Source organism: Cupressus sempervirens, chromosome 2, assembly GCF_028749045.1.
Source record: "Cupressus sempervirens isolate cs-2001-9-10 chromosome 2, ASM2874904v1, whole genome shotgun sequence".
In the NCBI taxonomy this organism is placed as follows: domain Eukaryota; kingdom Viridiplantae; phylum Streptophyta; class Pinopsida; order Cupressales; family Cupressaceae; genus Cupressus; species Cupressus sempervirens.
In genome coordinates this window covers 143534091-143556826 of record NC_143119.1, presented here as the reverse complement: position 1 = coordinate 143556826, position 22736 = coordinate 143534091, and the positions used below count along the sequence as shown (strand labels likewise).

Below are 22736 nucleotides of genomic sequence, written 5' to 3'. Positions count from 1 at the left end.
AACAAGTCACTTTCTGACCAGATAACATGGCAAGTTGAGTTGAAAAGAAGTCGATGCCAGGTATCACAAATAGAATACTTTTTAGCGAGGTTTATTAGCCCTTGCACATTTTATTGGAGACAATTCATTGTAACACACCTTGCATGTCTTCCTTGTCCCCAAGAGAGGAGAAGCTATTGTGCAAAAATGTGGAGGCATCAAATGAGGGGTCTCCAAGAGATATGACCCATTGGATATCTTTTCCCCATTGTCAAATACCTCATCACAACCTTCTAGGTTGCAAGAATGATGAAGGGAATGTGAAGAAATCATAGAAGCCCCTTGTGACACTCGAACCCATGAAGGGTGAGAGTTAGGGGTGTGAATTCCCATTGTCCCCTGAGCACCAAGGTTTGAAAAAGGTGAAGGCAAGAGAAAAGGGACTGAAGATTCCAATGGCACTAGACTTGAGCTAGGAAAACCATTATCTTGAGGCAAAGATCCTACTTTAGCCACCGAGGATCCTTTTCCTTTTTTCACTATAGTAGTCCATTCATCTTTTTTAGCATCCAGATCCAATTTGGCTTTCTAGACTAGTGGATGATTGTGTTCTAGCAATGGACAATCCTTGATCTTGTGTTCTATGGACTGGCATCTATAGTAGGTATTCAGGAGGTTTAGGTAAAGCACCTTCTGAGTAAAGGTGGTACTATCTATTTGAATTTCTATTGATTCTTTGAGGTCCCTGGAGAGGTTGACCTCAACACAAACCCTATGTTGGGGTAGAGCATTGAAAAACTTGTTTGGCTCAAGGAAAATGACCTTGCTGATACTTTATGCAATGACTTATAGGAATGACTAGCATGGGATAGGAAGCCGAGGGAACTCCACTTGTATAAGAACCTTAAGTTTTTTTTCATCATGGACAACAAAATTGTGAGACCAGCACTAAAAAATTAGAAGAGAGGACCTGATAGACTAGGGGCCTCTAACAAACACATGCTCAACTTGGCTAGGATTTCCAAAGTGAAAAAGAAAAAAACTATTTTGTAAGGCTTTGAATGCCCTCAAGGTAGACATCTTGAGGTGTCCAAACCTTGGAAACCCATTCCCTCAGCATGCTTTCAAAAGGAGTGTGATCCACAAAATACCCAATAAGGGTTTTTTGTTCTAGCCAAGTGCATGCACTATCAAATTCCTTGACATTCAAAACAATATCAGGGGAGGAGTTACCACATGGAATACCTTGGGAATGAACTTTCATGGTTTTTTTTTCGATGGAGCCATTCTCTCCAAAAATAGCATCTCTAGTGCCAACATCAACTACTGGGTTGGGGAAGGCTAAGGCTATTTTAACCAAAAATAAGTCTTGCAGTAAGTGCACTATGACAAGTGACGAACAAATAAGGATTCAGATGAAAATCGTACAAACCCTAGCAGAACACATTTGAGTTACCTTTCGCAATATCTTGATATCACATTTTGAACCTAAGACTGTAGATTGTGACAAGTATTTAACTTTTGAAAATCTTTGTAAATAATATTCATACATATAATATAAATTCAATTAAATTACAATTAACTATTATATTAATGACAAGTACATGCCACTAAGTGGCACTTGTTACTATTTTTAAATTATGTATAAATCATAAAGTATGAAGAAAAAGTTATGTGATTAACTTTTTCACAATAAACAACCACATCACAAGAACAAGAAGATATAAATATTCAAATAGATAAAGAAGTAGAAATATACAAAGTGCACTTGTAAATTAAATATTTTGAAATTAAATTAACAATAATTGTATAGATCTAGTTAGAGTTGATATAAATATGAAAGTGTTGAAAGTCTCTAATTATTAATGAGGACAAGACATGATTTATAATAAGTGAATATTGTTCAAATTTATAGGTTAGTTAACTAATTTGTACATGCATATTTAATGTATTTTTGTAGATTTCAATAAAGAAAATGTCAAGATTAATCTATTAAAGCAAGTGAAGTACATGAACCAATAAACTTAAGCTCTATATATGTCCATATCTAACTAAAAGTGTGTCAATCATGTGCTTGCTATTAACCATTGCCAATCTCTCTCTCTCTCTCTCTCTCTCTCTCTCTCTCTCTCTCTCTCTCTCTCTCTCTCTCTCTCTCTCTCTCTCTCTCTCTCTGTATTAGACACTTATTAACTAGACAAATATTTGGAGCTATATTATATTACAAAATTGTTCAATGGAGATAGTCACACCCCAAACTACCCAAGGTAGAACTATACATACATACATACATACATACATAAAAGCTACTCATTATAAAGAGATATATAATCAATAATAGAAGGTAAGCCACAATCGTTATAATTTCAAACACACACAATTCTTTGTACATTAAAGTAAGATCCTACCTAATAAGAACACTATTAGAGTTATTCCTATTAGTTTGAATTTCATCAAGAGGTAGAGAACTAACCCTTGTAGGAGAAATGACTAGGACATGACAAGGGATTTTTTCACTATTTGATCTTTGAAGCTCATCTAAAATGGTTCTATGAAGAAAGTGAACATTGGTGGGAGGATTGAGACCAATTATAAGTACTGCAAATTCTTGCTACAATTTGAGAAGTATTAAAATCATCCCACCCATATGCATTCAAAGTACATCAATATTAATCTATTTGAGTAAGAGAAATTGGCCTCTATTGGAAAAAAAATCAATAGGATGTTGGTGAAATTCAGATAGCATATTTCACTATTACAATATCTTTATTTTTCTAGATGGAAGATGACATCTCAAGGAACACATTGTTAATGAATGCATGTCAATAACTTAGTTTGACATAAGTAGTTCATTTCTACGATTAAAAATAAATACATTAGAAATTAACTTTTTTATAGAAAATTTAGGCTAAAACTAATAAATTATGTAATATCATATAAGGAGTTAATTATATAGTTTTTTAGTCAAGATCATTAACCTACTTACATTTCATGAATATGGATAATCCACTTGACATTATTACATAGATAGGTATTGATACTTACACAAATGAAACCTTGGGATGTCATGGATGATCACCCATATAAATGCTTCATCAATTCAAGAATATCTAATCATAAAATTTCAATCAAAATCAATCTTATTGATAAGATAAAAGAGTTCTATAATGAATGATTCATAAGACATAACACTTAATTAAAAATTTGCAAATATAATCACAAACTAAATAGTTTTAACATAAATGCTATGATTATGAAGTATAGTATTCATTCTTATAAAAAAAAATTCCTTGTAAACTACTAATCATTAAACATAAATTAATATTTAAAAATAACTACATAGCAACACCATATTTAAGCCTAGAGGCTTTGTAGTGACATCATTCTTCAAAGTAAATGTTTTTGCCTTTTTAATAAATTTGACATTTAACAACCAATTATAGAAGAAAATCAACATATATGAAAATATAAAATAAAAATAAGCAACAGATTGGAAAAAAAAAAGAATGTCAAATCGTAGACGATTTGATATTTAATATCTTATTAATTTTTAATACTCTATATAGTCGTTTCATGGATGAAGAGTTAAATGAAGAGACAACTAACTGATGTTTTATGGTTAAGAGTTGGACAATTGATTTGTTTCTAGCCAAAAAAAAATCTCTATAGATACTTCATTTTATTTATATTTTGTTGATCATATTTGCATGTTGATTTTGAGAATTGTCTTTGTAGCCTTTTGCTAAGTTGGATTTCTGTAATTAAAATGTGATAATATTTTAAATCTCAAATGTTTCACTTATCAATGATTTGGGAGAGTTTGCTTAGACATTCAATCAATTATCTAAAACATATAAATATAATCTATCTTAGTGCATTCATTTTTAAAATGAAATTTATTTTGTCTTATTCCAAGATATGAACATGATAGTTCCAAAAATCACAATATGTTTTCCTTTTTAAAAATTCAAAAAAAATTCAAGGTTTTTTCTTTTGAAATTTTATACAAAAGAGAGATGGTCGGTACCTTTCAATCTTGCTAGTACAAAGTAAAATGCATAGTAGTAGTTTTGTAAACTGATTGAAGCACATTATATTTCATTGGGTTTTCTGTAATATGGAATTTGATAGTGTGATTAGGTTTTTTTGAATGATATGTTTGATGTAGATTTTTAAAAAAAAATTCTAAGGAATTATTTAGCAAATACATTTATTGGGTTTTAATATAGGTGAATTCTTTTCACAATGGAGTGATTCCATTAAGTAAAATCCTTTCTATGTATCCTCTTAGGAGAATTGTAGTTATAGAATTTTCTTTTAAAATAGTACTTGAATAATCTCTTCGAGAAATAGGTTATTCTTAGATCTAAAATGTCCCAATTTAGCGAATAAGAAAATGAGTGTTGAGGCATAATGCATAGGTATTAAATATGAAAGTATTGAATTGTAATGTCGTCATAACCCATTTCTGCTTATGCTGAATATTTTGAAATTTAATTCCCACCTCGATTTTGTAGACACTTATCTTTAATATATTATTCAAATAAAAATTATAGAATGTAACTATAAAAAAAAAAATAATTAGTTAGTTACAAGAAATTGTTAAACAATAAAATGAATGAACAATATTTTGAGGTTGGTTGATAAAGGGGAATGTTGGTTATGCTAAGTGACAGAGTAACTGATTCATAATGGAGAAGATAAGCTTTAACATGGTTTCTCATAAGAAGCTTCTTTCTGTTTAATTTGATTTTGCAACAAGGAAATCTTTTTAGCTATGAACGCATAAATGGTAGAGCATAAAATGGAGAGTCTTATGCATATGAATAGATAAAAATGATGTTGTACACAAAACAATGACCTCTTCTATTCAGACAGAATCACATGAATTTAAATGTGGTTATAAAATGGAGTTTCTTTCTTGGTTGAGGAACTATAGAGGATGGTGACCTTTTTTTTGGAGAATCTACATCATACCAGGTTCTAATCAGTTAAACTCATAATGGTTGAATGCATTTTAAGGTACATTTAAGCTATTTTCATTCTGTAGTTGGCCTTTCACTAGAATCGAGTTGTATGTGTTGCTTTATACATTCATATTTGTGTGTACTTGTCTTTTCTCTTGGCTGCAATTTAAGACAACATATTATGTTCCTAAGTTTCATTATACAAGACTTTAAGATCATTTTAAATAGACTCAAATAGGTAGCATTGATTTTATTTATATGCTTTCATTGGTGGTTTTTATCGTCAATACTCTAACATCTCAATCTTGATTTACTAAGGAATATACCAAACCCCATATGCAGTTCTTATATTATTTTCTCTATGTGCCTAATCCTAGAGTCATGTTAATATTTCTCTCAAAGGATTTATGATCTAGGGACAATTAATTACTCCACCCTGTTGGGTAAACATTCTCATCTTTGCATACTATATCAGCTAGACTTGCTTTTGAGGCTAAATTGAGTCTATTTCTTTTTACTTAAATTTTTTTACTATAGTAGTTTTGGTCAGATTTTCCATCTTTGTTTCAAAAATGTACTCATCCTAATCGTCCTTGAGTTTTGAATTCCTTTAAATTCATTGTTTAGAAAACCATAAACTTTGCATGCCAACATGAAATTTTCCTATTCCTACTTCCTTGTTTAACTGGCATTCACAAGCAACAACACCAAACCAAAACCATACACAGACGTTGCTGCTAATCATTTCCTTGAATCTACAACTCCATGGATGTTGGCAAAGTTATGAATTGAAGATTTAGGACAAATGATTTAATAGTTGATAGGAACTGAAATAAATCTAACCACCTTGTGGTGTTAGAATGTACAAAATTCTATACCTTTTCTATCTTTGTTCTTCTAAATTACTAGTTGTTTAAGTCATTTTATGGTGGATCAAATTCAAATTATTGATTGTTAAGAACAAACCAATTAGTGAACGGTATTAATTTCTTAATAAGAATTGTAGCCTATTAAGTAAAATCACTAGCATTTCTTTTATTTATTATCTTCTATAGGATATTTCATTCATGATTAGCATAATGCATCAAGAGTGCCTTCTTTTTCTATCCCTTCCCTTCTGCTATGATAAAAGAGTTTGTTTATTGGCCATATAAAGTGATGCCACTAAATGGAAGTATATATTTTACATTGAACATTCAATGTGATTATTTGAGTTGTGTATATTGAAGGATGTATGATGTGTAGGCCTACATCATTGGATAAATATAATATTTTTGCATTCATTTATGGATTAATTATTGTTAACCTCTGATTATGGTGCTCAATTCCATGATGGTTGAACAGTCAACTAGGGTTTCCATGTGTATCTTACATAGTTTACATTCTAATGGTTTACATTACATATTATATTCATTTATTATCCTTTATGACCCTATTATTGGGTAGGGTCTTCTCAAATGAAATAATAATGATGGATATTTCTCCTGGACTTTCAATTTGATTTATGGTGGTTAATGTGTTATTTTTCTTGTTTAAATTACCTTGCTTGGTCTGCATTCTACCTTTTTGGTTTCCTTGGTTCTCTTGTATCATGATGATGGACCATGTAGTATGATCTAAAATGTTGATGGTAAAAAAATGATACACAATTGAACCTAGAAATAAGGATTCATTATCATGGATTGTGGAAATCAGAAATCACTTAGGAAATGATTTTAGTATGCTTTTGGAAAGCTGGATGAATGTTGCTTACGTTACTATAATATGCAATTGTGTAACAATATCTTATATGATATACTTGGAATACTATGCAAAGGAGAATGAGTTCATTTATACTAGAGAGATGACATTTTGTACTTATTGCACATAGTTCCATTAGTGCTTATAGTTTTTCTTGGTTAGACTTCCTCGTTGTCAGGTTGGGTATCTTTCATGTTAGGAAAGATTTTGGAGAAGCTTAATAGCTTTATGATAGCTACAATATTCTTGCCCCTTGTGTTCTTGGATAACTTTTTGAGCCCTTCACATCATTGGTCGAAAGCTTGGTCCCGACAAGTTTTGTACAAGATGATATTCCAATAACTAGTTTATGGTTTGTTGTCTAGAACATTTCATTTTATCTCCTATCTCAATATGTATTTCTTTTAAGTTTAATGATAATTAAAAATTATTGTTGGCTAGTCAATAACATTGACTATGGTAGACTTTCTACATTTTATGGAGATTGTTGATGTGGCATTGGATTTGTAGGGGTTGTTCTTACAAATATAAGGAAGATGAACTAATGTTGGGAAGTACATACATGAAGATGGTAGAAGTAAATTTTATATTTTAAAAGAAAATAATAAAAGCATAATAAATTTAATTTAGAAATATACTAAAATATATCAAGTCATATCAAATTTAAAACTATTGTCATCTTAAATTATTTCTTTTACTATTCATGTTAAAAAACTAAATAAAACCAAGTTTAACTTAGACAGATATTAAAATTTACATATATTTTAATTATAATCATTTATAATATTGATAATAAATCTTCTATTTATATGCATTTTAAAGAATATCAAAACACATCAAATTTAATTTATAAACATATTAAAATTTTAAAAGAATATATAGCCATATCAAATTTAATTTAAAATTAATTATAATGCTTAAACCATAACAAAATCATATATTCAAATTAGATATCTCTAGACTTATTTTTAAAAAAATTAAATTTTAAGTATGTTAGTTAACATCTTATTTAGGAATAGTAAGTGCTTATTAGAAACATATGTCTATTAGTTAAGCTCTGCAACTCTTCCGCTCAATTTTGAATTTGAATCCTATTTTTGTGGTGGACCCTGAGCCCCTAGATTCGCCTCCTTGCCCAGATCTGCAAATGGTGCTTGCATTATGCAAGGACTTGGAGGACATGAGGGATGGTTGTGGGTCCAAGAGGGATATTGGGATGTCTTCTGCTGACACTATTGTCTTGGGCAGTGGTGGCCCTACTGGTGGTCCTCTAGAGGGTAGTCAGATGATGGCTAATGGGTCCCTGACGGGTTGGAAAAATGCGCTTGTGGGATCCTCAGGGAATAATGCCCTTTCAGAGGGGACAAAGGTCCATTCAAAGGATCCCAAGATTGCCCATGGTTTAAATGGTCCAGTAATCTCCCTCCTTGATAGTTTGATGGACAATGCGACTTCTAGTCTCAAACTTTGTGTCGTTGGCAGATTCATTGCTTTTAGACCAAGAATCGAGATGGTTTGAAAATAGGTGAGTCAAAAATGGAAAGTTAGAGGTAGTGTGGAGGTTTCTACAATGCCCAGTGGCCTCTTTTGTTTCAAATTTATTTCGAAGGAAGATGCCAATCTTATTTTCTCAAGTACTTGGTATTAGGGGAAGCATTCTCTTGCTTTGACAAAGTGGCATCCAGGTTTTGATGCTAGTGTAGAGCTAAGTAAATTGGCCCCGGTCTGGGTTAGATTACTAGGACTGCCCCTTGAATTTTGGGATGAAATGATCCTAAGATGGGTGGGGAATTCTTTTGGTCACTGTGTCACCATGGATAAGGTAACTATGCAAAAATTACGTATGGTTTATGCAAGGTTCTATGTGAATGTTGCTTTGAATTGTGCACTCCCAATTGTGGTTACACTCAACACCAAATGGGGAGAGAAAGTCCAGCCCATTGAATATGAGAATGCAGGCTTGTTCTGCCGAAAATGTGGCCATTTTGGACACCTTTTTGTGGACTGCAAGGCTCAAATTCAAAAGGACAAACAAAAGGAGAGTACGTCAGGGATAGTTATGGAAACAATGGGGGAACCTTTGGAGGCCTCAAGATAGGAGATTGAGACTATTGTTACACAAACTATGGAGGTTAACCCTGTGCTTTCCACCCTAGGCAAAGAGCATAATACTACTGGGGAAGGGGAAGCCTTGGAGGACAAGAAGAAATTGGAGGAATATCCCTTTAAAAGGGAAGTAGAGGAACTATTGAGTTCATCGATGGGGGACTTAAGGAAGGTAAGTTGTTGGAGGAAGGTGAAATAGAGGTTCGCCACCCTATTCTTGGCTCACCAGCAAATTGGGGAGGTAATAGCCTGTAGGATCTTATGGAGGTAGAATGTGATACTCAAGTAAAAGTTTGTACCCCCTTAAAAATGATTAAGGCATCCCTAGCGAAGATTGTAGCTAAAGTCATGGCAAGCATTGATAAGGTGGATAAGGAACATAGCCCTACCTCACCACAGGAGGAGGTCAATGGAGAATGGGAGGTCTAGAAAAAGAAAAGGAGGGGGGGGGAGGGGGTAAAAAGCCAGATGTGGGTGCCTATGTGACAATTGAAAGGTCATCTAACAAAACAATCAAGACAAAAAAAGTAGCAAGGGATGTGGCCAGTGGTAAAAAACTTACAATGGAGACTTTTACTAGAGGTAAGAAATGAAATTCCTCTATTGGAAATTATGGGGATTGAAAAACCCCCAGAAGCAATATGCTCTAAAACAATGTATTTTTCAAGAAAAAGTCAACTCTGTTCTAATACAAGAAACTAAAATGTCTAGAGCCAATTTTGATAAAATTGTTTGTCATGTTTGGCCTGGTTTTGCTTACATGCATATGGAGGCTAATGGAGCCTCGGGGGGTATTGCTATTATGTGGAACTTGAACTCTATATGGGAGTTGAGGTTTGGAAGGATAGAAATTTCATAATAACTAATTTCCAATCTAGTACTCTCAGGTGGGGACTGATTAATATTTATGCCTCTAATAACAAGCTAGGGAGGAAGGAAACATATGAAAAATTAGCTAGGATAACAGAAACTATGAAGGATAAGCAATTGATGTGTATGGGTGACTTTAATACTTCTCTATACCACTCGAAGAAGTTGTGTGGAAACAGGGATTGCCGAGAAAGCTTGCAAGATCTAAATTGGTAGCTAGTCACTTGGTAGCTAGACAGAAAAATGCTATAACTCGATAGTTTAACTTGTTACTGATTTTTAAACATTCATAATTATTAACATGCATGCAAAAATAAATAACATGAACACAAGAGACACTAGATTTAACATGGCAACTCAATATGGGAAAAACCACTAAGTAACTAGCTACCAATTTTCACTCTTCTGAAGTGAGCCCTGTTAGGAGCCAAACCTGTTAAAGGTTACAAAACACACTGTTAGGTGTGACCCTATGTGACACCTCCTCATCCAATATGCCATTGAGAAATGCTGACTTGACATCCATCTGATAAACCTTAAATCCTTTGTATGCAATGAATGCAAGCAGGGTCCTAACACCTTCCAATCTTGGAACAAGAGCAAAAGTCTCTCCATAGTCTATTCCTTCAATTACCACAAAAATAAATCCACAGATCCCTTAGATGTCTTAAATAACTAGTTACTATTGTCACTTGGTAGCTACACAGAAAAAATGCTATAACTCGGTAGATTAACTTGTTACTGATCTTTAAACATTCACAATTATTAACATGCGTGAAAAACTAAATAACATGAACACAAGAGATACCAGATTTAACATGGAAACCCAATATGGGAAAAACCACCAAGTAAATAGCTACCAATTTTTACTCTTCTGAAGTGAGCCCTGTTAGGAGCCAACCCTGTTAAAGATTACAAAACACACTGTTAGGTGTGACCCTATGTGACACCTCCTCATCCAATATGCCATTGAGAAATGCTTACTTGACATCCATCTGATAAATCTTAAATCCTTTGTATGCAGCATATGCAAGTAGGGTCCTAACACCTTCCAATCTTGGAACAGGAGAAAAAGTATCTCCATAGTCTATTCCTTCTTCTTGAGAATATCCTTTGCATACTAGTCTAGCTTTGTTCCTTGATACCTTACCATCTTCATTCAGCTTATTTCTAAATACCCACTTAGTTTTGATCACATTTTTGTCTTTAGGCTTGGGTACAAGAATCCATGTTTTGTTTTTCTCTATTTTCTCTATTTCTTCATTCATAGTCTCAATCCAACTTTCATTTTCTAATGCATCTTTGACACTTCTAGGTTCAAAATCAGCAAGTAAACAAGTACCTTTCAACTTACTTCTTGTCATAGTTCCTTCATATTTATCTCCAATGATTTGATTTGGTGCATAATGTCTCCTGACATATTTATCTAATACAAGTTCCTTGCCCTTTGAATGTTTTGCATTCTCATCCTCTTGCACTTCAACTTCAGATTCTGGCTATTGTGTTTGCTACTTGGGTCCTTCAGATTCAAAAGGTATTGGCTCAGTAGGATCAAAATGTGACTCGGTTTCTTTCAACTCGGTTTGAACTTCCTGCAGCTCAGTTATTGAAGACTCGGGAATAGAAGATTCCTGATTGATAGATGTATCTGGCACTGTATTAGGTTCAACAAAAACAAATCTTGTGTAGTCTTCTAGTTCCCTTTTGCTTTTTTCTTCAGTTCTTTCTGCAAACTCATCAACTTTCACATGTGCACTTTCTATGACTTTGTGAGTAGACAAATTCAAACATCTATATGCTTTACTCTTGCAAGAGTATCCCAAAAATATTCCTTCATCACCTTTTACATCAAATTTACCTTTTTTAGATTCTTTCAAAATGTAACATTTTCTTCCAAATACTTTTAGGTAACTTACATTGGGTTTATAGCCATACCATAACTTAGGGGTTTTTGAATGAGTCCTTCTTCAGCTGTACTTGGTTCAAGGTATGAACTGTAGTGCTGATAGCTTCCTTCCAGTATTTGATAGCAATGCTCTTTTCAATCATTAGGGTTCTTGCACAGTCTATGATAGATATGTTCCTTCTTTCAGCTATTCTATTTTTCTCAGGAGTCCTAAGAGCTGATACTTATCTTTTGATCCCCCTTTCAATGCAAAAGTTATTGAATTCATGGGAGATGAATTCACCACCTTTGTCCGATCTCAAACATTTTAGTCTTTTGCCTATTTCCTTTTCAACTCTGGCCAAATACCATTTAAACTTCTCAAATGCTTCTGATTTCTCTCTCAGGTACATGACAGTCATCATTCTTGAATAATCATCAGCAAAAAGAATGAAGAAATTTTCACTAGTATAGCTTTCAATTCCAATAGATCCACACAGATCAGTATGCACAATTTCTAAAACTTCTTCAGACTGATAGTTCTTACTTTTAAAGCTAGTCTTTCCCATCTTGCCAATTTGACAATTCTTGCATAGACCAACCTCAGGTGTCTTTATGTTACGAATGCCTCTTACTTTCCTAAATTTACTTATTTTTACCAAGTTGTCAAAGTTCACATGACACAACCTTCTATGCCATAACCAACTTTCTTCAACTTGAGCAATAAAGCACGAACATTCACTAAGTTCAAGATAAAATAGGTTACCTTTTATTTGAGTGCCTGATCCAATCAAATTTCCTTTTTCATCTAGTAGTCTTGCTTTTCTATGCATGAATTCCACTTTGAATACATTATTGAGTAGTTGTGCCACACTCAACAGATTGTGTTTTAGTCCTTCTACCCAATATGCATGATCACATACAAGCTCTTTGGTTAGTGAGATTCTTCCTCTTCCTTTTATGCAACAAGGTTCATTATTACCAAACCTCACACTACCACCATCATAGTCTTCAAAATGTTCAAACTTAGTTTTATCACCAGTCATATGATGAGAACAACCGCTATCTATAATCCATGTATCATTTTTGCTCACATGAGAAATAAGTGTCACTTCCTCATCATTATTAGACTTATCTTTCACAGCAATGTAAACAATTTCATCTTCTTCTTCATCATCAGAATCATTAGAATCCTTAGCCATAAAAAATGTTTTCTTACCTTTGTCCTTGAATGATTTGAAGTCTTTCTTGCCATTGCACTTGTGACCTTTCTTCTCATCCTTGTTCTGCTTATTTGGGCACCTAGCAACAATATGTCTAATTTCTTCACAAGAAAAACAGATTAGAGGAACCTTACCTTTGTATTTCCCTTTGCCTCTAGAATATTTCCTTGCTAATAGAGCTTCAACCACCTCAAGATCACTGTCAGAACTCTGTTCTGATTCTTCTTCACTTTCTGACTGAGAATCCTTTATCTTTTTGCCTTTCTCCTTGAGTGAAAGCTTGGCTTCAAATGCTGATTCAATGTTCTTGGTAGCTAGAATATAGTTGTCATAGTTATCTAGCTCAAATACAGTCAATCTTCCAACTATGGCTTCTAAATTTATCTTTTGATTTGTCTCACATCTTCTTTCTTGAATTGCAGAAACTCTGATTGCATAAATGAGAAGTAATGTTCTAAGAACTTTACTTATAACTATTTCTTCCTTGATATCTCCTCTAGAAGCTTTGATTGCACTAACACTTGCTTTGACTCATTCAACATATTTTGCAATGTTTTCATCCTCTCTCATCCTCATCTGATCAAATTGTCCTCTTAAACTTTCTGCTTTGTCTCTTCTTACATTATCAGTACCTCCATAGATATCTTTAAGCTTGTTCCACATTTTAAAGGCAGTTTTGCAGTCTTTGATATCATCAAATTCTTCATAGCTTAGGGCAGATGCAATGTCTATCATCATGATGTTGTGAGTCTTCTTCTCAGCAATGTCATTTGCAGATAATGTACCAGAAGGAGTTACATATGCTTCGTCTAGATATTTTAGTCCTGTATCTCCAATGGAAGTCAGATGGAGTCTCATGAGACCTTTCCATGCTAAAAAGTTATCCCTGTTAAGCCTTGAAATTTCTCTTTTGTAAGACATCCTGATCTTTAGCTTAGATCCTTGAAATCCTTCCTACAAGCACCAAAAGCTCTGATAGCAATTGTTGGAAATATAAATGGAGTAACTGAATCAGTTACCACAAAAATAAATCCACAGATCCCTTAGATGTCTTAAATAACTAGTTATTGTTGTCACTCGGTAGCTACATAGAAAAAATGTTGTAACTCAATAGATTAACTTGTTACTAATCTTTAAGCATTCACAATTATTAACATGCATGCAAAAGTAAATAACATGAACACAAGAGACACCAGATTTAATGTGGGAACCCAATATGGAAAAAATCACCAAGTAATTAGCTACCAATTTTCACTTTTCTAAAGTGAGCCTTGTTAGGAGCCAACCTATTAAAGGTTACAAAACACACTGTTAGGTGTGACCCTGTTAGATGATTTAATCACCCTACTAGGAGTGGCCTTGGTAGAGGACTTTAGAACAATTCAATAGAACTGTCCACCTTGTTAGAGGATTTACAAAATGGCTGTTAGAACAACTTTGTTAAGAGGTTTTAGGAATTACTATTACAATGGTGAGAAAGTAACAATAAGTGACTTGAATGAGATGCAACTGAACTTTGTTGATACAGATCTCTGCTTTGCTCCAATAGATCCTCATTAATCGAATACAACTCTGCTTCTCCTCAAGGATATTTGATCCTTCTTCAAAATTCGGTTACACTTCCTCTTTACACAATCAACTCATTTGCATGCTCATTCCTTACAATTAGAATCCACAACTTGACCTTTTATTTATACATTTCAAATTGTCAAGTCGGCTCATTTACAAGTTACATTTATCAATAAACCATACATCAGTCGGCTACAAACATTACATTAAACAAATAAACTTTGTTTCCCAAAATAATGAAATCCTTCATTAGCCGACCCTGCTCGATAAATACTACACCAAAAATGATTTCCAGTGTTAACCAAGTGAAACTCGGTAAACACTGCAAACTTTGAAAAATCCTTTGGAGACCAAGTGACCTCGATAAGAACTAACTTTCCTTTGCTGACCTTGCTAGCTCGGTAGAAACTGATTTCTGCCACATAAGCCTTCAGTGCCTGAGTGAGCTCGGTAGAAACTGTCTTCATAGTGTAACCTCCAGAAACGCTCGGTAGACTCTATAATATGCTTTGCTAACCTTCTGAGCTCGGTAGACTATGTCTTTTGCCTTGCTGACCAACTGAGCTTAGTAGACCCTGGTTGATAACTGATATGACATTTGTGTAACATTAAAGCCAACACACAATTGAATAATTGTATCCAACAAAAAACTCCTCTTTAAATTCCTTGCGGATGACTAGGCTCGAATTTTGCTCGTTGGGAAAGGAAAGGAGAAAACTGTTAATTAAGTTTTCTAGATTTTGGGGATCCTTGGATCCAAAGTTTTATGTTTATCTGCTGGTTCTGGTTTTGCTGATTTTCAGCTGTGGCTCAGACTTGGGTAGGCATGGTTATGTCAACAGTTTTTATGGTGAACTCTCGTAGTTTGATAGACTTATTGGACTGCTACTATAGTTTAGGTGGTTTTGTTCATATTATTATGCTGGTTGGTTACATGCATATGTTTTATTGTGGCTTAGCGAAACTTTAGTTCAATCTGTTAAGGTTCTTTGTTGGTCTCTGTTGGTAATGTGCTAGTATTGGACTGCTACTATAGTTTAGGTGGTTTTGTTCATATTATTATGCTGGTTGGTTACATGCATATGTTTTACTGTGGCTTAGCGAAACTTTAGTTCAATTTGTTAAGGTTCTTTGTTGGTCTCTGCTGGTAATGTGCTAGTATTGGTAATGTGTTGGTTACTAGTATTTTGGTTGTAAGAGCCGACCCCCTTGTTTTTTGTCGCTTTTTATTTCAAAAACATCTTATTTAAGAGGTAAGAGCCTACAACACAAGTAAATTGTGAGCCTCTTAAAGAGGTCTTGGGTTCGAATCTACTTGCATTTAATAATAAATAATAATAATTAATCACAACATATAATAATTAATCTTAGCTTCAACCTTTTATGAATCCAATTTTTTTAAAAATAAATTTAAAAAAACAAAAAAAACAATTTAGGAAATCCTTAATCCTTATATCCTTTATTGTGAATTCTTAATATATTGTGGGTTCCATAACGATGGAAAACTATTCAAAATTTTCAACTACACCTTGATCAAAATTTCCTAAAACGTCATTGTGGATGACCTCCATAAAAAGGAAAATTCCATTTTGACTCGCTTAGAATAAACGACGCGGTTTATGAACGTAAAACTGACGCTCTGGACCATTACATACGCAAGTTTTACTGAAATAAAATAATAATAGCAAAGAATATAAATGTCTGCCGTGTAACGCGTTATTAAATAGTAATATTGTTGAACGATTTTATTATAAAACAATATAATAAATAAAAAATAACAAAGTCAAGTCTTTTGCTTGACTCGAAAGACTTTTACAGAACTCAGTGGAGTTATGATACATATAATGAGTTATGTGGTTGAAATTTATATTTCGGGAGGTCGGGTGATCGAATCCCATTGGGGAAGATTATTTAGTTTCGGAGTAGAACTGGAAATTCTGATGCCTCTGTAGCTCATACTCTGTCTCATTACAGGGCGAGCTGGATTGGTTATCTTGTGCAAAAGAATTTTGCTAATTTGAAATTTGAAAGCCGTTTCTGTAATTCTTACTTTGTCTTGTAATCTTAAGCCAGGCTTTGATCAATGGATCGTTAACAGATAAGTTGCGCAGTCTAGATGAGCCCGAGTAAACCCTAGGTGGCGAGGTTTATTTTCTTGTGCAAAATATTAATCAGATTTGAATTCTGAAGCTGTTTCTCGTAATTCTTACTTTGCCACATAAATACATGCTTGCTTTTGAACAACTGATCTCTTACAGAGAAGTTCAACCAGTCCGACCAAAGCCTGGCTGGCGAGGCCGATTTTCTTCTGCAAAATATTAAGCAGATTTGAATTTTCAAAGCCGTTTCCCGTAATTCATACTTTACCTCGTAATCGCCCTCCAGATTTTGAGAAATTGGCCTCTAACAACAAAAATTCTCAGTCCAAGCCGGTCCGACCAAACCCTAGCTGGCGAGGTTGATTTTCTCGTGCAAATATTAACCAGATTAGAATTTTGAAAGCTGCCTCCCGTAAATTCATATTTTCATGCGTAATCGTACGCCAGATTTTGAGAAATTGGCCTCTAACAGCAAAAATTCTCAGTCCAAACCGGTCCGACCAAACCCTAGCTGGCGAGGACGATTTTCTCGTGCAAAATATTAAGCAGATTCGAATTTTGAAAGCTGCTTACCGTAAATTCTTACTTTACCTCGTAATCGTACCCGAGATTTTGAGAAATTGACCTCTAAAAGTAAGAATTCTCAGTCCAAACCGGTCCGAACAAACCCTAGATGGCGAGGTGGATTCCAATGGCGGAAATCGGGCGGATGAGCTCCTCTTACTCGTCCAGCCTCGGGGCTTTTCTAGCAGTGGCCGTATGCGTCTTCGCTGCGGCTACAATAGCGGCAGCTCTTTGCGCTAAGGAGTATCAAAGGCGCTACAAGAGCCGCCGCCGCGGTGGCTGCTCGGAGGCGCCGCCAGGTTGTTTGGGGGATTGGAAGCTTCCGGTGGAGTCGAAAGGCAGAGCTCTGATGAACACTCTGAGCAACAAACGCCTCCTTTTCAGCAAGAAATGGCGGCGGAGCGAGAAAGAGGTCGAATCGGAGGGATATGAAAGCTCCGCCACCGAAGATGGCGATATTCTGTGGCAGAAGAACATCTTGATGGGAATGCGCTGTCAGCCATTGGATTTTTCAGGGCTTATCATTTACGATCACAAGGGAGAGCTTTTGCCCCAATTGCCCCCGCGTTCCCCTGAATTTAACGCTTTCCTTCCTTCTCCACAGGTAAAGATTAATTGTTGAAAATTAGAGTTTTTGATGTAAGATTATGGTGGAATTCATGGAAAAACTGACTGATTTCTCTTCTTCTCAGGCGGACAAGGGAACAAATTGAATTTGTGTTTTATGTTTTGAGCGTTCTTGATTTCGGAAGCGCGAAATAATCCTGAGAGCAGGCGATCATTCAAATTCGCGTCGCAAAGACTAATTAATTTCAGATGAAAAACAGAGGGAAGATTTCTAATTTTAAGTCTCTAGGCTTGAGAATTTGTATATAATTGACCATGCTTTCATTAAGCTTATTGCTGAAAACACATTATAATTCTCCATAATTCTAATCTTGAACAGATCATATAAAGCTCTGCAGACAGAGCACAATCTTCAGTCCCTTGTTAAATTTATATCCAATTCTCTTTGCAGAGTTTTAAATTCAAATTTCAAGACGTTATCTCGTACGGAATTTTGAGATGCAAATTTGATCTTTTACACTTCTTGTGGAGTAGTTTTTAAATAGTTGAATTTCTGATTTGTAATTCTAGATCTTCTGTAGATAATTTCCATTGGTTTTTAATTAGGTGGATTTATGATTTGTGATACTAAATCTTCTTTCTATTAGTTTTTAAATTGGTGGATTTTTGATTTGTGATTCTAGATTTTCTGTACATAATTTTTATTGATGGTTGAAAGAGTCATATTTGAGCTTCTTGGAACTGATATATAAAATCATAATTTTCAATTTAGAACAATTTTCTACTCTCTTGCACTTTCCCTCATCGTGATGATGGATCACTTTGTGTCAATTACTAGAAAACAGTATGTTTGGATTGTAGAAACCTAATTATTTTAATAAAAATATGTCTGTCAAATGTGAAAAAAATCAGATTATTTACTATTTGTTTTTAAAATTAAGTTGTACTTTTTGAATAATATTTCCTTTTTTTCTTGTACTAATTCTTAGCATAAATTTGTAAGAATGATCCACCCAGTCTTAAAAAACAAATGCATCTATTATAAAGACCTATACTTACAATTGACATATATTTTTCCTTGACATCTCTTGCTCTCTCATCCTGATGATGGATCACGTAGTGTGATTCGAAATGTTGATGACAAAAATCTCCACACAATCTAATCCAGAAACTGATTTACATAACTATGATGGATTGTGGAAATCTGATCGCATTAATATATTTTTCCTTTCATATTTTAGAAGTTTCAAGATTCTATGCTAAAAAAAACCATGACAAAAATAAAGCTTTACATTCTTCCAGTCTACTTTTAACATAGATATTGAATTGACTTCAAGCTTGAGTTGACTTTAAGCTTGGAATTATGGTCTTCAATTTTCATTTCCATTTGATTACCAATTAGGACTTGCACATAAAGTTCAATGGTTATGTCAATAGACAATATATGCTAAATAATATATTATAGAAAATACAATAAATTCCAAAACTTGAGTAAATTTCAATTCTAGTATAACACACATTAACTCCAACCATAAAGTTAACTCTTATTCTACAACACGAATTGAATTCTAACCCTAACAATATCTTTAATCTAAGTTATATCTTAAAAACTTTAAATTCAATTCTAATTAACTCTATTGTTATTTCTGACCCAAAATCAATTGCAATCTTAAACCTCAAACTTTGTCTTACAATGGTAATTCTTTTTAGATTTTTTTGTCATATATTCTTATATTCTTAGATCATTTAATAGTATGATGTTTTTAGGTCTTTTTAGTTTTTTTTTTTTTTGAAATTTGTTAATTGCATGGTAAATGCAACATTTAAATACATACTCACACTCTAAACTTGGGTCCTTATAATAAACTTACCAAGAAATGTGTTGTGTAATATTTTTGGGAGTGCAAAAAAGTTGGTATAACTTGGTTATAGTGGGGGTTTGAAGGGATGGAAATCCAAGCGTACTCTCCTTCCCTTTTTCTTATCCTTCTTTTGTTTGTTATTTTTCTCTTCCTTCTAGTTTTTCTCCTTTTTCTTCATTATCTTCTCATTCTTTTAACACTTCTCCTTACTCTTAATTTTCCTTTGCATTAATGTAGTAGGGGTTTAAGGGAGAGAAAATCAAGTGTATTCTTGTCCTCTCCCTTATCCACCTTCTTCACTTTCATATTGGTCTTCTCATCCCTCTCCTACTAGTTTGAAAATTCTTCTCTTTAGTCCTTTTCTTCTCCTTTATAAAAAATTAATATACAAATAAATGTGAGACAAATGTAATTTTAAGATTTTTGTACAAATTATTAATATAAAAATAAATGTGATTATTTTAAAAGGTCATCAAATGGTGAGCACAACTTTCTTATTATGAATTCATATATATATATATATAATTATGTAGAGAATATTTATATTACACAATGATAATTTAATGTAAGTGAGAATGTAATTTTAATCATTTATTTATTTATATCAACATCCAATTATTGAAATTTAATTTTTTAATAAATTTAAAATTTGATAAAATATTAAATTCTTTATGAAATAAAAAAATATAACTTAAAAAAATCATTTTATTTCAACAAATAATTGATATATATTTCAATCAATATTATATAATGAACACTATTTGAAATAAATACAATCACATTGTCCATCAATAATGTAAGAAACTTAAATCACACATTTATTCAAACTTCTAAAAAAAATATTTTACTCCTTAGGATTCTAGAAAATTCCAAGCTTTTAGCTATGTTCAATTTATTTCACTTATAGTTTTTAATTTGAAAATATTAAATTTTTTTTTCCAGATTTTAAATTTTTAGTTTTTCAATTCACAAACAATATAAAGATATGTGCATTCACATACAAATCATTCTATTTATTTGGCACATGCAAATTTTCATCGATCTCAAAGATACAAAGCTCAATTTTATATTTTACATAACAAAAGACCTAGTACTAAATATTCAACTCATAGTAGACTCTTAGACAAAAATTAGTTCCATAACATGGATAATCAGGTCGATTAGTAATTCAACCAATTTCATTGTTTTAAATTTAAATACCTATCAACGTAAAAGAAAAAATGATATGTATAGGAAGTGTAAGGATTTTTTCATACACTTATATTGCTTCTCATTGATATTATTTGGGGGTACTGTCATCTCATAAATGCTTGCATGGGTGATTAGGCTAAAGTTGGTAGCATGTTAGCAATGATTGCACTCCATCTCTTGCTAGGTTGACACTCAACATAATGAACTAAATTTGTACCTTTTGCATGAACTCTAATGGAATATAATTTGTTGGTTTACCAACTTTTTTTGAAACTATGTTTTGTTTTTAGTATGAGATTGTAAGAATTTGCCTAAGGGCAAAATTCACCCAGAAACTGAGAACTCAAACACAAGCACAACTGTAGACCAAAAATAGATATGATCAATTAATCAGAGTATGTCCTAATACATTGCTCTATTTGGTATGTGATGTGATGTTTGTACACACTAGGAGTGCCTATATATAAAGGCCTCTTAGGAAGCACCTAGAATGTCTCTAGAAACAACCAAGAGATAAGATAAGCATTGATAACTAAGCACACACCTTATCCAACATTCTAGATGAGTGGATAAGAATGAGAAGGTTGTAGACACCATGCACATAAAAGAGGTGTGGACTCATGTGTGGTCAACATGACAACTCACAAGAGTACACATACTCCTAGGTGACTAATAAATAAATAATAAAAATATGCATTAACCTAAGTAAACTTAAGTAAGTGTAAATAGTAAATACTTATTTACACCAACACCCCCCCTTAAGTGCAACTTAGGGGAATGCCCTTAAGCTTACGAAAACTAGGATGAAATGCATAATGGGTCCTGTCTACTAGGCCATTTCAGGTACCCATATACAAAATGCAAATGCAAATCTCCCATAAAGCGGAGAAAGAGGGAAAACCTCATGGGAAAAACCCTCCCCCAAAAAGAGAGATGAAAAACACACATGATGTATGAATGGATGGAGTAATCAAGACCCTCCCATTATGACATACATTGAGTATATACAAGAGAAAAATGGAGAAGGACAAAAACCCCTAAGAGGAAAAAGTCCCCCCCAAAAAGGAGAAGGAGATGAGGTAGTCCCCCCCCCCCCCCTAAAAGTAGTGTGCTAATCAGTGAGAAAGGCTCCAATGTAGAAGCTGATCCATGACCTCTGAATGACATTCCTCCCCTTTGGAAGAAAGAAATGCAAGGGTACCTGTGAGATGCATCCCTTATATGGAGAAGGAATCTCTATGATGATCGACGTCTCTAAAACCTGTTCAAAAGTCCTTGTGTCGATATTGATGATGGCTTCCTCAAAACTGCTAAAGAGAAGTATAGATTGAACAAGGAGTGTGGAAGAGCCTATCTCAAGAAACCAACAATCTTCTCAAATGTGAAAGAGACCTCCTGCAGATGCTATAAATGAGAATCCACAATCATGCCAACTTGGAAGGATTGATCATGTAGAGAATGTGCAATAACTATAGAAGAATTTGCCTCAGCAAAGATAAGTGATTGATCATCATAAAAGTCTCCCATATCTGCTGTGTGTGACTCCGAGAATAGAGCCGAAATGTCTGACAAGAAATCATCACCTGGAAGACCATGTGTACCCTGTAGTGCTGAAGTACATGAATCTATCATTGTGGCAAAAGATGAAGTATCCACCACAAAAAGAAGACGAATGTCATCAATAATGTCTCCCACATCTTCAATGTGAGACTCCATGAACAGGCCTGCAAGGGTGGGAAGGAAGTCTTCGCATGAAGATGAAGTAGGAAGACATATAGTGTCATGTTGCACTGAATTCGAAGCATCTGTGGCTAAAACTGGAGCAGTAGTAGCAATCAGAGCATCTGTAGGTGTGATCTTATTTGGAGTCAAAGAAACCATAGTTGGAGTGTCTGGATGTAGAATGTCCTCTAGAGATAGAGGAACACATGGATCTCCATATGCTTCCCAAATAGACATCCGAATATCATAAAGAAAATGTGCCATTCTAAGAGGAGAAAAAGATTCCTTAGTCATACTGTTATACAAAAAGCGACGAAGGTTTACAAGATGTGTCCAATTAAAATGTGGTGGCATTGAATAGAGATAAGGAAGCAATCCTGAATGTTCTCTTA

At 33.8% G+C, this 22736-nt stretch overlaps 1 protein-coding gene across 1 annotated transcript; it reads left to right on the top strand.

Annotated features, from left to right (window-relative positions):
• Positions 1 to 16089: 16089 nt before the first annotated feature.
• On the top strand, positions 16090 to 18074 carry LOC149571446 (uncharacterized). Its single transcript, XM_089812959.1, has 2 exons — positions 16090 to 17606; positions 17695 to 18074. The coding sequence occupies exons 1-2, from the start codon at positions 17112 to 17114 to the stop codon at positions 17713 to 17715; spliced, it is 516 nt and encodes a 171-aa protein (XP_089669085.1). The 5' UTR covers positions 16090 to 17111; the 3' UTR covers positions 17716 to 18074.
• The last annotated feature ends 4662 nt before the right edge of the window (positions 18075 to 22736 follow it).

Coding starts and splice junctions, on each gene's coding strand:
- LOC149571446 (XM_089812959.1), top strand. CDS start 17,112: ATGGCGAGGTGGATTCCAATGGCGGAAATCGGGCGGATGAGCTCCTCT. Junction 17,607..17,694: donor CTTTCCTTCCTTCTCCACAG/GTAAAGATTAAT, acceptor TCTTCTTCTCAG/GCGGACAAGGGAACAAATTG.